The 14,805-nt window shown below is 32.5% G+C and overlaps 1 protein-coding gene across 6 annotated transcripts; it reads right to left on the reverse strand.

The window, feature by feature from the left end:
* Nucleotides 1-2,353: 2,353 nt before the first annotated feature.
* Nucleotides 2,354-14,554, reverse strand: NRPD1A (nuclear RNA polymerase D1A). Of its 6 annotated transcripts, none has more exons than XM_068613090.2 (16): nucleotides 14,326-14,554; nucleotides 13,019-13,147; nucleotides 12,634-12,754; nucleotides 12,415-12,533; nucleotides 12,086-12,139; nucleotides 11,794-12,003; nucleotides 11,070-11,225; nucleotides 10,845-10,940; nucleotides 8,474-10,752; nucleotides 7,338-7,507; nucleotides 6,615-6,874; nucleotides 6,332-6,505; nucleotides 6,087-6,224; nucleotides 5,014-5,255; nucleotides 4,456-4,567; nucleotides 2,354-3,094 (listed from the first exon to the last, which is right to left on the reverse strand). In XM_068613090.2, exons 2-16 carry the CDS (start codon nucleotides 13,103-13,105, stop codon nucleotides 2,894-2,896), a joined length of 4,419 nt encoding a protein of 1,472 aa, XP_068469191.2. In that variant the 5' UTR covers nucleotides 13,106-13,147; nucleotides 14,326-14,554; the 3' UTR covers nucleotides 2,354-2,893. The 6 variants fall into 6 exon arrangements, with proteins under 6 accessions (XP_068469191.2, XP_068469188.2, XP_068469192.2 ...); XM_068613087.2 differs by having other exon boundaries at nucleotides 7,338-7,510; XM_068613091.2 differs by having other exon boundaries at nucleotides 14,137-14,554.
* Between the last annotated feature and the right edge of the window lie 251 nt (nucleotides 14,555-14,805).

The raw sequence follows: 14,805 nt of genomic DNA on the forward strand, positions 1-14,805 counted from the left end.
TTTACAATTTGAAAGTCTATTATAGATTACATGATTTATAAGAGATTTTTGAATTACACAATCCAAAAATTAAAATTGACTTTCGAAATGTAAAATCCAAAAGTATAAAATGTGTTCCATATTGCATAATTAATCAAGAATACAATTTTTTTAAGTCTATTTTGATTTTTAAATTGTGTAATTTAGAAGTCAATTTTGTCTTATGCATTATAGACTCTAAACTTTAAAATTGGTTTTTGGATTGTACAATTTAGAAGTTAAAGTTAACTTCCGAATGTACAACTAAATTGCACAATCTGAAACATATTTTTTAAGTCAATTTGACTTTTGAATTATACAATTCGATAGTCAGTTTTGCCTTTCAAATTATACATTTTGAAAATTAAAATTATCTTCTAAATTACACTATCTAAAAAAATTGACTTCCATATTACACAATTTAAAAGTCAAAATTGATATTTAGGTTTGATGATCTAAAAGTTAAATTTAACTTTTAAATTACACAAATTGATTTTTAAATTACACAAATTGATTGTATTTCATAATAGGAAATTAACTCTTCAAAAATTCACACTCCTCAAAACAAAAAGCCAAAACTCAAACAACTAGTAACCTTGAAAATTTTCTTAATGTTTTCAATGTTGAGCCTAAACACTTAATAAATGCAAATTCAATCTTAAAATAAGATATTTAGTTAGATATTGACGAAACTTACCTCAATTTAAAAGTAAGATTAAAATGATTTAGGGTTGACATGATAAACTAGCAATTAAGTTAATTTGCAATTGATAGGTGATAACTTAGTTTTGAGTTGATAAAATAGTTTTCTGAATTAAGAGCATTTGATAGATATAAAATGATATTGTTATATAAATTGTATTATATAAATATTTTTTATTTTCTAAGAAAAATATATAAGATTTTTTAAAATAATTAAATTCTTATTAAAATTTTAATATTTCTATTTGTTTCTTAAATTTTGCATTTTTTATTTATTTGAAGAAGTCATTTTATTTAAATGAGTATTAATCAAATTTATTTTTTTATATTTTTCAGAATTTTTTTATTTCTCAATTTTAAATTATTGTTACAATTTTTTTTAATTTTTATTGTGTGTAACTTCCATATAGTATTATGTAATAAAATATTTCTTATTTAATTTGAACTGCATAATTTTTTTTTAAAAAAACTCACAATTATTAAAAGTATATTAATTAATAAATTAATTAATTAGAAAAAAAGAAATTATTATCTGTCCAAATTTTTAGTTATATAAAAATCAATTGGTTTAGTACATGTATTGATTTGTAATTCAATAATGATTTAAAAACCTTTAAATTGTCGGTATATTGATTATTATCTATCATATTTTATTATTCACTAATTTACTTAACTATTGACGTAGTGTTGAACTAACTGTCAGTACATAAAGTTAATACAAAATTAAAATCCACTTATATATGTTCCAACATCACATATTCTTTTGCTTTCTAGCTTTCAATAAATTACATTTTCCCACTTTAGACTACTTCCAATATTTTAAAAGAAACTTCACGATATTTAATATTTCTAACACTTTAATATTGGCTTGATTGATAACACTTGTTTAAAGTATTTCTTTTATCAAGACATTTTATTTTAAGTTAAAGCTTATTAGAGTTTTCAAATTTAAATCTGACTCCTTTTATTTATTTGATATAGGCTTTGCTTATATTGTGGTGAATTTTTACAAATTTCAATTATAATAAAGAACATATTAGAAGGCTTTTTTCTGTTACTTGGTTACGATATCTTCATATGATAGTATATATTGTGGCCTAGTCTTAAGAAAACTATCAAATGCTTAGACTTCGAGTGGATGTTATAATAAGACTAACAAACTTTGTTAAAATTTAAATTTAAATTTAATTCATCTTACAAAATTCATTTAAAAAAGGAAATCAAGTTTGTCTGTAGTTATATATTATAAACTAGTTTTATCTAGGAATAAGAGATTCAAACAAGTTTAACAATTCAAATTGAACTTGAATCTGTCCCACATATTAAAAAATTGAATTTATTTTATATTTTTTAAAAGGGGCTTAATAGATTTATATTGTCAATGGGAAAAATTTTACACTATGTAAAAAGTTGACAACAAGCTTTGTGAGACTTAAAACATATAGTTTTACACTAACAATACATACCTATTTTTGAACCTATTAAATAAATTGTATTAAATTATTATTTACATTATGATTTGAAGTATATATATCTTAATTTAAACAGTGTATAAGAAAAACTTGGCCTATCACAATGAATTGGTGGAAGATGGCGATAGTTTTGATCCAAAACATAAATTAAGACATAAAGATAAGAAAGCAGAGATTTGATAAGGTACATATTCATGAATACATATGGTCTGAGGGTATAAATGTTTACAAGCTTCTCGTTGCTGCTTCCACTAGATCTTTCTTTGCCTTACGTAATCGTTGGCAAATAAAGTATTAGTGGAAACAGCAAAAAGGAGCTAAGGCTAAGAACCCACGCCATACAACAGAAAACCTAAATTGTTAATATAAAAGAATGTGTTACCATTGCTTTTAACTTGTGTACTCCCCCTTCAATGCACTATCTCAGTTCTTTCAAAATGTGCTGCTGCACTGCCTCTATCAGACCAGAAAAACCCTTTGAGATACTATATAATAACACAACAAAAGAAGCTTTCAAAAACCTTTCAGATTCCTTCCACCTTTAGCTGGAGTAATGCCAATAACATAACTCTAAAGTCGCAAAAGAGAACAGTGCTCCTCTACCATTGATTCTGGACATCTTTCAAATCGAAGGTAGAAAAACAACGTTGCTTTTTGTGATTGTAGAGTTGAGGCACTACTAACACCAGATCAAATGAAAATCACTCAATATCCTTGGTCACGCACTGGACTTGTGCGTCATCACGTGCTGACCATTTTTTCTTCTGGATCTTTGACATTTTTGGATCAACTACCTCAAGAGCACGAAGAATGCATTTGCGGTATGAAAAATCTTCAACAGTTCCATCAGTTCGTACTATATGGAAGCAGCGGCTATCCTTAAATTTAGGATGCCATCCAACCTGTGACCGAGAGCAAGAACAAACTTCAATACTCGATACATTTTAACTAGCAAAAAAAGCAAGATTGGTACAGTATCTACTCATTATTTATATTGCTGCTATATCATTATCATTAATAGGGATTAATACTTAAAAGCTACTGCGTAATCATAATTATCAAATCCTAATGGCGGCATAATGCTTTAGTGGGACGATTACTGCTATTTTAAACATTATAATACAAACTACATTTATAAATACTAAAATGCCAAAACAGTAAACGGCCAGCATTAAAGAAATTCATGAGAAATAAGACGTTACACACACAATGTAATGAAGTCTGAGTATGAAAGACAATGGTTTTAATAAAAACTAACATACCACGCCACGTTAGATAAAAAAAAATAGCAAAATATGAACTGGAAAATCTGAAGGAAGAAAAAGAACTAACATGCAAGAAAAAATTAGTTCAGTAAACTTTAAAGTGTAAAGGAAACAAGACAATTTTTGTGTGAATGTTTTAAGGAAGAGTTTCAAATCCTATATTCTGTTTCTCAAGCAAAAATTCCATTAGAAAATTGAGGAGAAATCACAATTTCAAAAACCTTAAACAAAATTGTTTCAAGGGTAAAAATGGATGCTGATCAAAAAAAAAAAAAAAGGGTAAAAATGGATGTTTAAAGCCTATATCATGGTAGCTTTCTATAACATGCAAATATCCCTACTTCTTTTAGCCACTATTGTAGCCATGATTGATGACTGTATAACTGCTTCACATTGAATCCCGTGGCAGAAAAGGGTCACTACAGCACGCCATTAACTAATATGTGCTACTATGGAATGAAATTTCCCATATAGGAAGGTGAAATAATTAGCCTTTTAATTTAAACCACAAGAAGTGCCGAGAAAGGTTCTATTCTGATCACGCAAGTTCACTAATACTCAAAACAATCTCAATTCATATGACTGCTTTTCATTTTGTCTTTTTTCTTTACGGGTATTAGGCAGAGTGAACCTAGTGTAAAATCATACAGGGGTTCGACACATTGTAAGAAAAGAATTCGGGAGGGGGGTGTTTGTTTTCACGGATCACTGACTTCATCAGGTTCAATAATGCTGCCGATCAAAAGAAAAAAAAAAATGAAGTTCAATAATGCATAAATGTTCGCAATGAAGTAACAGACAAATAAAAAAAAACATTTTCAAAGGAAATTTTTAAGAGGAATACAGAGAAAATATAGAAAAAAATAGCCAACTCTGAAATTTGAAGTGCGGTCCAATTTAATGTGCATTGCCTTTAAACGCGTTAAGACAAAACCAAGAAGAAACAAAATTATATTTTCACAGCAAATCCAAAACCTTCTTCACAACAGTACACATACCTTAATGTCCTGTGGTCCAATACCTAACTTCTCACTTCTACGAGGATGAAAATTCAAAACTCTTAGAATTGTTGATCTGTCAAACTCACTTAGCAACTCATCAATTTCATACCTACATAGACAACAGCCCAAATTCACAATTATTCTGCAAAGTCATAGATCCACAATCACAGCAAGCGATCTTAGACAACATACAGAACTGTGCCAATAAAATATACCTTGAGTTTGGCAACAATATATATATATATATGAAACAATTGTGAAACAGAAAGTAATATCGTGTTAGCAACTAATTGCAAGAAAATAACAAAGAATAATAATAAACACAACCTTCCAGCAGTATAAAAAAAAAATTATTACAAAGCAGAAAGTAGATTAGTGGAAGTGCCTGACTGCAAGAAATAATCATGGTATACATAACAAACAATACGTACAACCAGCTGTACCATATAATATTAGTTCATGCTATATACGGTAATGTAAATGTCATACCTAGAATATACAGAACTATGTACCATTAAAAACACAACAGAGTTTCAAAAAGGCTACAGTTCTTACTTGTTCAATATGCACCTTGAAGCAGTAGTCAGCTTCTGAATATCATTTACCGTCACAAAATTTCTTAGAATGTTCTTCCACTGTTTTCCCTCTTTAAAGGCATAACCATTTTTATGCCTAAACTCGGAACCACATTTGCCAGATGAATTGTTGTGAGCATGGAAACCAATCTTATTGTTGGGCTTGTCAAAACTGGCTTCTAGCAGCTTATATACATCTACAGCCTTGTCTACCTCATGTCCCTGATAAAATAAAATGTTGGACCATTGTAAATGACAAAACTACATGTACAACTTGCACGGTACAAGATAACTTTTCTCCATAACAACCTAGAAACTCTTCCAAGTCTATCTTTAATCGGTAAAAACCTTAATTTGTTGTCAGAAATGGTAAACATAGTAAATTTACTAATAAAAAAAAACTAGCATGTTTGAATTGAAAATGGCAATTGGAGAAACAAAGGTCAAATGTTTTAACAATCTCAGGATTTAGAAAGCAGCTAAATAAAAGTGTTTATAGAATGCATTACTCGCATTTATACTTGAAAGGTTCACAGTAAAAAAGTCAACAAATAGGATGCTGCTTTCTTGGGAGAAGTTGGTCAAACATTTTGATACTTGAGTGAAATTCTTCTAACTTGCACATACCAGCCATATCAATTTTCGATTCAAAAAGTTAACACTTTTAGGGCAGTAAAAGCACTGGTACATTCCTGGGCTCTTTAAAAATCAACTCCTATATTATAAATATTAATTTTTATCTGGAAAAAGAGAGATTTTTAGAATGATTTTTCAAAACATTTTTAGGAGTTGTTATCACTCACATTGACTTTATATTATATGTTAAGCTTAATATCTTAATGATACATAATACATTAAATTTGAATAGAAGCAAGAAAATTAATATAGATAAGAATACCAACACCTTCTCTGAATGTATGATATCAAAAAAATAAAACATTTATCTTATACATTACAAAGACTAAAATGGTTGTAGAATAATCTTAATGATACATAATACACTAAATCTGAATGGAAGCAAGAAAATTAATTAATAGATAAGAAAACCAATACCTTCTCTGAATATATGATATCAAACAGTCCACTTGTCCCCATAGAGGGACAGTTTCCCCAAGCCAATGCATCCAGGCTGCCCTGGAGATTATCCGTGAGTTCAGACTTGGCAGCTTTTATAAAGCTCCTACCAGGATTCTGCAATAAGATTTGATAATTTCGATATGAATTATATATGGGTTATGAAAATCTTAACATGAGAGAAATCATAAAGCATTGACCGAATAACAAATGTGAAAACTGACAGAAAAGCATGCTTGCACAAATGGTGATGAAACGGACGCATGTTGTCGTTGCTGAGCCATGCCTTTAGCATTTAATCCCACAAACTCTCCACTAGCTGACATACTATTGGCAAGAAGACGCAGATGCTTAGGAAGGATGGACTTTCCAGTATCAGATATTGCTGATGCCAAACTCTACATGTAAACCATATGCAAGTAAATTAAATATACATATACATGTACATTACCATATACTTCATTTGGAACCTAAAACAAAGAAAGGAAAGATTTTAATCATATACACCTTGTAATAATATTGCCACGCTACATCAATTCCATAGGCTGATGAGAGATAATTTATGTTGTCTGGATGACTCCGTGGCCAGTCAATTATCTGCATTATCTTGTGACAATGATTTACAAGTACACCCCAGAATCTTCCAGTGTTGCCCGAGCTGGCCACAGTAACCCTCAAGTACAGTTCACCAGAAGAACCATTATAGGAATTTGTTCCTTTTGATTGATTATTCCAGAGAATATCAACCTTCTTGATGTCCATAAATCCTAAAGAACATTTCAGGAATTCATAATAATGACGAAATATGAGAATATTTTATCATGTCAAGCAATACATATTTGTGCATGAGTCAGATCAGATGGAGTGAAGTTGGTGATAGGAAACCTAATTTATATTTGGAACAATTCACCTATTTTATTTACAATTTTGTGCTTTTAACGTGGGTCCTCCAAAAAGAAAATGATTAAGAATACCACTTTTAACTTCACATTTATAATTGCCAAATACGGCGTAATTTTTTTTTTCTAGCAATGATGGAATCATAAAAGTTTTACATGACAACAAATAAACTTCAACTGACATATATGCAGCACAAACATAATTTGAACTTCAACAAAAACATAAGTAATGTTCCACCAATGTATGTGCTCGTGAAGGTAATTTTTAAAAGGTTCACATATATAATCACCACTTGAAAAAACAGGATATTCATATTAGATTACTACCAACCTTTTATTGTTGTTCCTAGAAAAAAAGGTATCATCAAGTCCCGAACAGAATTCAGTTGTATAGGATTCTCAGAATTTTCAACGATTGTGACCGTAATGCAATCGTCACTGTCTTCTTTGTCTATACAAATGTCTTCACCTTCCTTAGCCGTGGAATCAACAGAACACTTTCTGCTATTTCATTGTCCAAGTAAGAAGGGATCAGTAAATCTAAGCAAAAATGATAACTAATGAAGAAAAGTTAGAGATAACGCAAGTGGTGTATTATTATAATAATCACTAATTTTACAGAAGAAACCCATTAAGACAAAGAAAAGATAATTCTTTTAGAATGCAGAAAACAGTTTTTTCAGTACTTCTAATTTTAAGCCTCAAAAAAATTATAGTCACAACTGGTTTTTCCCGAATAGAATACTTGTTATATAACAGTCAAGGTCCAATAATTGCAAATACCCTTGACCTATTCATATCAATAGATCCATTCGATGATCACTAGATTTTTCTTTCTTGATCAAAATTGCCAGTAATGAAAAAAATATATCATTGGTCTCGTTGGAATTGAAATTTTGGGTACATACTGGCATTATACTGAATCACGGTTTTAAATAATGTCATTTATCTACTTCATTTATAATTTTCAATCTCCCCATCTCAATTTCTTTGACATCTTGCTATTATCTGAAAAGTTCTTTGTAGTTCAGTAACAAATTCTAATTTTATCAAAGCCAGAGGATTTCAGTTCTATCAAATGGTTGTGGCAAAATTATTGCAAGTATCAGGGGTTTCACGAAAATTAGCTGGGTCGCTCAGAGCTGTTGACAACAGTAAATAAACAAGTAAAAAAACATATTCAATGATCCGCTTGGCAATAATTGAACCAACAAAAAATTATGAATATGCAAGAACAACATGACTAGTGGTGGTCATTTATTGCCTATCTGCATTAATAATCAAATATCCTTTACTCTTCAAGCACAGAAAAAAAACATGAATAGAGACTGTTAGGAACTAAGTTACAGGCAGTTACATATAACTGTTGTAACCTTCCCTAACTCCCAGTATAGCACTCAAGGACAGTAAATACTTGCTCAAGTAATAACAAATATTGTTAGAAGCACCATAACAAAAGAAACTTACTTGCTTGATATTTTCAATTTGGTAAAACCGACTTTTGGCTCTGTACTCTGGGAGTAATATCTCTGGTAAAGATAGTCAATGATAGAATGCACTTTCAACTTTCTTCTCATTAGAATTTCCTTGTCTAAATGAAAGTGGCAGACCCAAGGACTGTATTTCTCTAGGCTGCTGCTATCAGGTGGGGTGAATATTATCATCACAGTAGAAACAATTTTTGAGAACAGCAATCTTTCCAAATAATTCTTAACTTCTAAAGCTGCATATTCAAACCCATGTCTCTGTTTACCAACTTTTTCAGAAAAAAATAAAGACACGGACTGGTCACCATTTTTTTTCCTTGAACCACACTCAAGAACATTTTTCAAATTCAGCAAAGGTGACGCTTCAAGTAGACTAACTGGTTGATCCAGAGCACTGTATCCAGCTTCTGAAACTGCAGAAGCAGAAAGTGCCCCAACTGGTTCACCACCAATAGCATACTCTTTGAAACTTTTATCACATGAAGTGTTCTCGTCAATATCATAAGAAAACTGAATAAGTTGATTACCATATAAATTTCTCACTGTTCCGTCATATGCAGCGAACAAATCACGCATGAAGAACATTAGTCTCCGTGTTAATGTTCCTGGAACGTCTGCATTTTCACTAAAACTACTAGCTCGGATTGTTACAGAATGAACAAAACATTCAAGTGGATTTAACCCAGTTAGAAATGAGCTTTTGACCACGGCACATGGAATGTAAGACTGAACAGATTCAAGGGTACCAGAATATATCTGGATTGAATCAAGCCCCTTTTGACTATTCCAAGCAGCACATGAAAGATGGCGGGGCAGTCTGTAAGATAAACGTACCAGAGAATTTTGCATGCCAAGGCACATGGAATGTTGCGCTAATCTCACTAAACTACTCTTGCTTCCAGCCTTATTCATGGCAAGAAAAGTATTGTCTGTACATGCATATTTGTCAGCTAAACTTTGAATATTGCGAAAAACATGCCTAAAAGCATCAACTGATGCCTGACTGAGAGCAGCAGATATTTGTCTTTCATAATTCAGACTATCTGCATCAACAGTCATAGAATTTTCACTCTCTTCATGATTTCCAGACAAAAAATCACAATAACAATCCAACAATAACTGCTTGAAATTACACGCCTTCTCTGCATCTTGTAAGCCATAACAGATTTCCTCAATCATGTTTTTTCGTGCATAGGAATCAGAAGAGAGGTACAAATCTGAGAGTGAAACACTAAAACCAGTCATAGATAACCATTCACACAAAACATTCTGCGCAGCAAACAAAAAGTTTAGAGATTTCCCTTGAAAATGCTCCACAAGACCCTGGAAAACATTGCAGTCAGAATCACGTAACCATCCAGAAGCCTCAAAAGAAGATACAAGCTCCCCATCACTGACAACAACACCATCTGAAGGAAATGAATAGTCAAAATCAGAAGGCAAGAGCATGCTAAACAATTGCTTGCCACTCCAAAATGAGCTGTTACTTGAAGGAGATTTTACAATTGCAGGAGGAGCTAAACCTTTGTTACAAAGCATTTGAAGCTGCTGCATCTGGTAAACATCTAAAAGGACCCCATCTTCCATTAGCAAATATGCAGCAGTTAAACTATCCTCGGAAAGTGAAAGCAGATTTCTACCACTTTGCCCATTAAACAATTGCTTATCCAAAGCAACAAGCTCATTAAGCTCAACTCTTGCACTAACTGATTGTGGAATATACCCATGAAGGCAATCACCATCAAAATCCCCACGAAGTGGAGAACAACAGAGTGGATTAATACACACTACAGAAGATATTGGAAGGACCCTAACAGTGAGAGCAATCATAGAATGTTGATGTATGGAAGGGGGCCTATTTATCAGAACTTTATCCCCATCACAAAGAGGCCTATAAAATTGGTCTCCTATCTGTAGATCTTCCTTTTTAAACAGATGAATTGAACTACCTTTTCTGCAAACATTTATCTGTCCCTTCTCTAACAGGCGTAGCTCACAACAATAAAGCAGCTTTTCCAAATTCTGCCTGTTAACATACTCAGAAACCTGCAAACTTTCAGCAATATGACAAGGTATACCAATTTCACTGAGCTCAAGGGATGGATCACCAACAACCACAGTGCGGAACGTACTATCATTGCGTTTTCCAAGAATCACATCTTTTATCCATCTTAAACCAGAAGAATTGCAAGCATTTTCTGCAACTTTTTTTTTTTGAATATCAGCAAAAATACTAATAGGTGTTTTATCAGGATTTAGCTGCATTTCAAAAGAAAAAAACATAAGCAAAAGGCAAGAAGCATGACAAAGTGCATAAAAGTAACAAAGAGAAAAACGGTTCAGCATCTTGCCTTAGAAATTCTCAGGCAATCCAAAACACGAGAACTTAACTCATTAGCTGTGCCCCTGAAATCAACCAATTTCTTACAAGATCGAGTCCTGTCATCCTAAAAAATTTAACATATAAAGAATCACATTAAGAAACAAGGATATTGACATCGTGCAACTACTTGTGACAGCTTATAAATATTATTATATTAAAAACTACAACAAATGCAGAAAGCATATATACTTACAAAACTCAATCGGTTTCCATTCGAAATTGCATAAGGGACTTCTGTTACACGATGACAATTTGGAGTCACTGGGAAGCAATTAAGAGTAATCAAATTATTTCTTGGAACATATTTTTCAATGAAGTTCGGATCAACATCATTCAACAAAGAAGTAACCTGAAAATAAAAATATGAAATTTACCCTGTTATAGCTCCAGCAAAAAAGCATGACCACATAATAGGAACGACTCAAAAGTATCACAGCAAGTTCAGAAAAGGTAGGTTTGATTTCTAATTGCAAGAAATGGAAAAAACTAAAGTTTTCAGTCTTTGTTTGTCATTCACTTAAAAAAATAAAAGGTATTTCAGAAAATGGAAGGTCACAATAAAGTTATTGTTATAGAAATAATTGTGTCAATGAAACCTTGCAGTGATGTTTTTATAGTGAATGTAATAATCATTACAATAATGTCAATTTCACATTCTAAGGCAATCAATCCCTAACAAATGTTACAGCTAACCTACATTCACTCTCAAGCTGCATATCTCTATGTTCCTATCTATCTATCTATATATGGGTGTGGAAGTGTGTGTGCATGTTCGTATTCCACCACCAAATTAAGTTTCCTCCAAGAAGGACACTATGCTTAAATGAATGTCTTTAATTTTGATATAATGCAAAAATATAGTATCCCAAAGAAAAATATACAAAACTGCAAAATCATGTAAATGTAGGTAGCGCTACCTGTCCTGGCGATAAAACTCTTCTATTTACATAATTTTCTTCTTGTTGAGCATCATAAGGTAAAAAATCCCAATAATCAGCTGGCAGGCTTCGTCCCAAACTTTTCTTTGAGGCCTTATCATTCACTTCAACGATAATTGCAGTTCTTCTGTAGAGATCATTGGACGAAAATTTAAACTTCATTGCTGGATAACGGCCCACCCCATTTCCCTGTTCGATGAACAAGTTGTCATGCCAAGCAAACAACATAACTTACAGAACAATATTAACTGAGGCAAAGGCACTAACTTACAGAACAATATTTGCAATTGATAGACCGCTTTATTCCAAAGATTAATTGAGCACCCTGTTAGAAGAAAATGAAACTATCAATAGGAAGTAGGTATGTAACATTGTACTACAGGTTGTGGAACTTCTCAAATGAAGTCTAATTGTACTTTAGAATCCTATTTAATTAGAAAGGTGGAAAATATTTGGGAAAGATTTTAAAAATCCTAAAAATTTGCCATATGATCTAGATGAATACTTGGTTTAACTTGTGTTATAATACCAAAGCAATGAACTAAAGCCAACTCTTTATTATAACAAAAATCAGACTTAGTGTATCAGTATGTATCTGACCTTAGATTTATGACGAATAGATTTACAAACAGGGCAAATCTTATTCAAGATTTGTGCAATCTCTGACATAAAATATGGATGGAGTATGGGAAAAGGAAATTTGATTACTCCAAAATGACCTGAAATTAAATATTCATGTTTTCAGCGCCTTCACTAATAAATTACAATTATCATAACAAAATCTCTAAACACAATATTCATATACTATGTCATTCACACCTTCACAAATCTTTTTGTTTTTAGAACCACAAGTGGCACACTCGTCAGATGTATTTGGAAGTCCCAAAGTAGACCCAGTGACCTGCCCGGCTGCATTTATCTCCAAAACAGAGACTTTCTCCTGTAGATGTAAAACTAATTAACATTTAATATGTTTTTAATAAATTACTAGGCAGTTAGAAGAAACTATGATTGGTAACCATTCCAATCTATAGAGATTCATCTTTTAAAAGGCAAACAAATTTATGGCCCACCCTTCACTCGGTGTTAATGTGTTACACAGTAAGTGCATACCATTTGATCCCACAAAGAAAGTAACAGTGAACTAACAAATAGAGAATAATTAAAAAACTAAAATAAATATAAGAGGAAGAATATACTTAACTATATCATTTTCAGTTAAGACATCAAACTTTATCGCTCTTATGACACCAGATGGCGCTTTGTTTCCGTAAAAAAACTCATCATCCATGGAACTTGGTAACCTTTTACTCAGCAAAATATTCCAAGTAACCTGTTCATTTGCAAAGCATCAAAATATAGTTGAGTAACAGTACTGACAACACAATTTTCTAAAAACTAGAGTCAGGTACAGGAAAATGTCACCAAAGTTTATGAAGAAAACAATTTATAGACAGAAATGTTCTAAGAAATTCACGTGGAATCAATTGTGGGTGGCAGAAGCCAAAATTTTGACATATAAACACACCATTGTGGCCTATGGTGCTGCCATAACATGCCTCCATTCCCAAATTGCGTAAGGCAATTGGCAAGCCATATAGAATGGCTTGCCATTTAACAAAGATGTCTAGAAATCAGCACAGTAAGGTTATCTGGGATCTTAGAAGTCGAATATCCTCATAATCTAATTTATAATTCATATATACTTTCAAGGATTATGATAATTCTCCTTCCCAAACCAAACCAATTGCAAATTGCATTATCCCATCTAGTTACAAATGTGGACACAGCCACCAAGTTCTTACACAATCTTAAAAACATGCATCTTCTAGCCAAAACATAATCTCATAAGTTTACTCAGCTCCAATATCATTTTTCCAATATCATTTTGTAGGCCAGACCCTCAAATGGTGAATGCATGCCCCGGTGGCTAAAATACTTACTCTCACTTAAAAAATAAAATGCACAATAAATATCTGTAACTGCCCTGGTTAGACCCTGAAAAGGGACCGGGCCTGGTTAGACAAGCACAGAAAGGAATAAGGAGGTGGAAAGAAAGTAATGGCATGCACGCAGATGTGAGCCATTGATAAACACCTTATGCAAAACTGTACTTTTATCTGCTTCTCAGAATGCACAAGTGCAGTTACGGCAAAATGTGAAATCGGGAAAGTAAAATGATGAGACAGAAACAAAATATCTTGCAGTTCAGAGGATAAATATCTAGATTGTGTTCAAAAGAAAAACTCCCTTCTCCATAAATGCAAACCACAGCCACAAATCGCATGAGCATAAGAAACATAAAATCATCGTTGGAATTACCTGAATGAATCGATCTGGGGGCCTAGAGTTCGCAAAGCACGATTATTTACCATGCAGCAAAAAAGATCATGCACATTTTGCCGCGAAGTACTACTACCACAGTACTCGCCAATGAACCGATTAACGAAGTTTCAGAAAAAACCGAGAGCATCAAATAGCATTAGGCGCGAGAGAGAAGTTATTACTGACCCGAGTGAATGATCGAGTTGAACAGCACGCAGTCAGTATTTATGTGAACTGCGTGGCAATGCTCTGCGAGAACCAAAATCGAAACGGAAAAGCGAATTTGGATGAGTGAGTGAGTGAGAGAGCACAGTAAAGAAGAATGAAGAAACGCCGCCGGTCACTTTCGAAGTGACCACGAGACAAACGCCGAGTGTAGAGCAGCGAGGCCGCGATAAAAGGTTTCTCTCACTCTGCTTTTGGGCTCTTGTCTCTAGGTTATATATAACCCTTCCCTCTGCTTCACTTTTACGCCTTTGCCCTCTCCAACCACCATTTTTTTTTTTTCACTATCAGCTTTTTTCTTTTCTATGCAACAAACCTCTTTATACAATAAACAATTTGTTAACTCAGAACTATAAGACTTCTTAACATAAAAAAAAAATTATATATTTAAGTTAAGATATCATAGAAACTTTTTTAATATCAAACAAAATATGCTTTGAA

This window comes from Phaseolus vulgaris, chromosome 2, assembly GCF_051622355.1.
Source record: "Phaseolus vulgaris cultivar YP4 chromosome 2, ASM5162235v1, whole genome shotgun sequence".
Taxonomy (NCBI): Eukaryota; Viridiplantae; Streptophyta; class Magnoliopsida; order Fabales; family Fabaceae; genus Phaseolus; species Phaseolus vulgaris.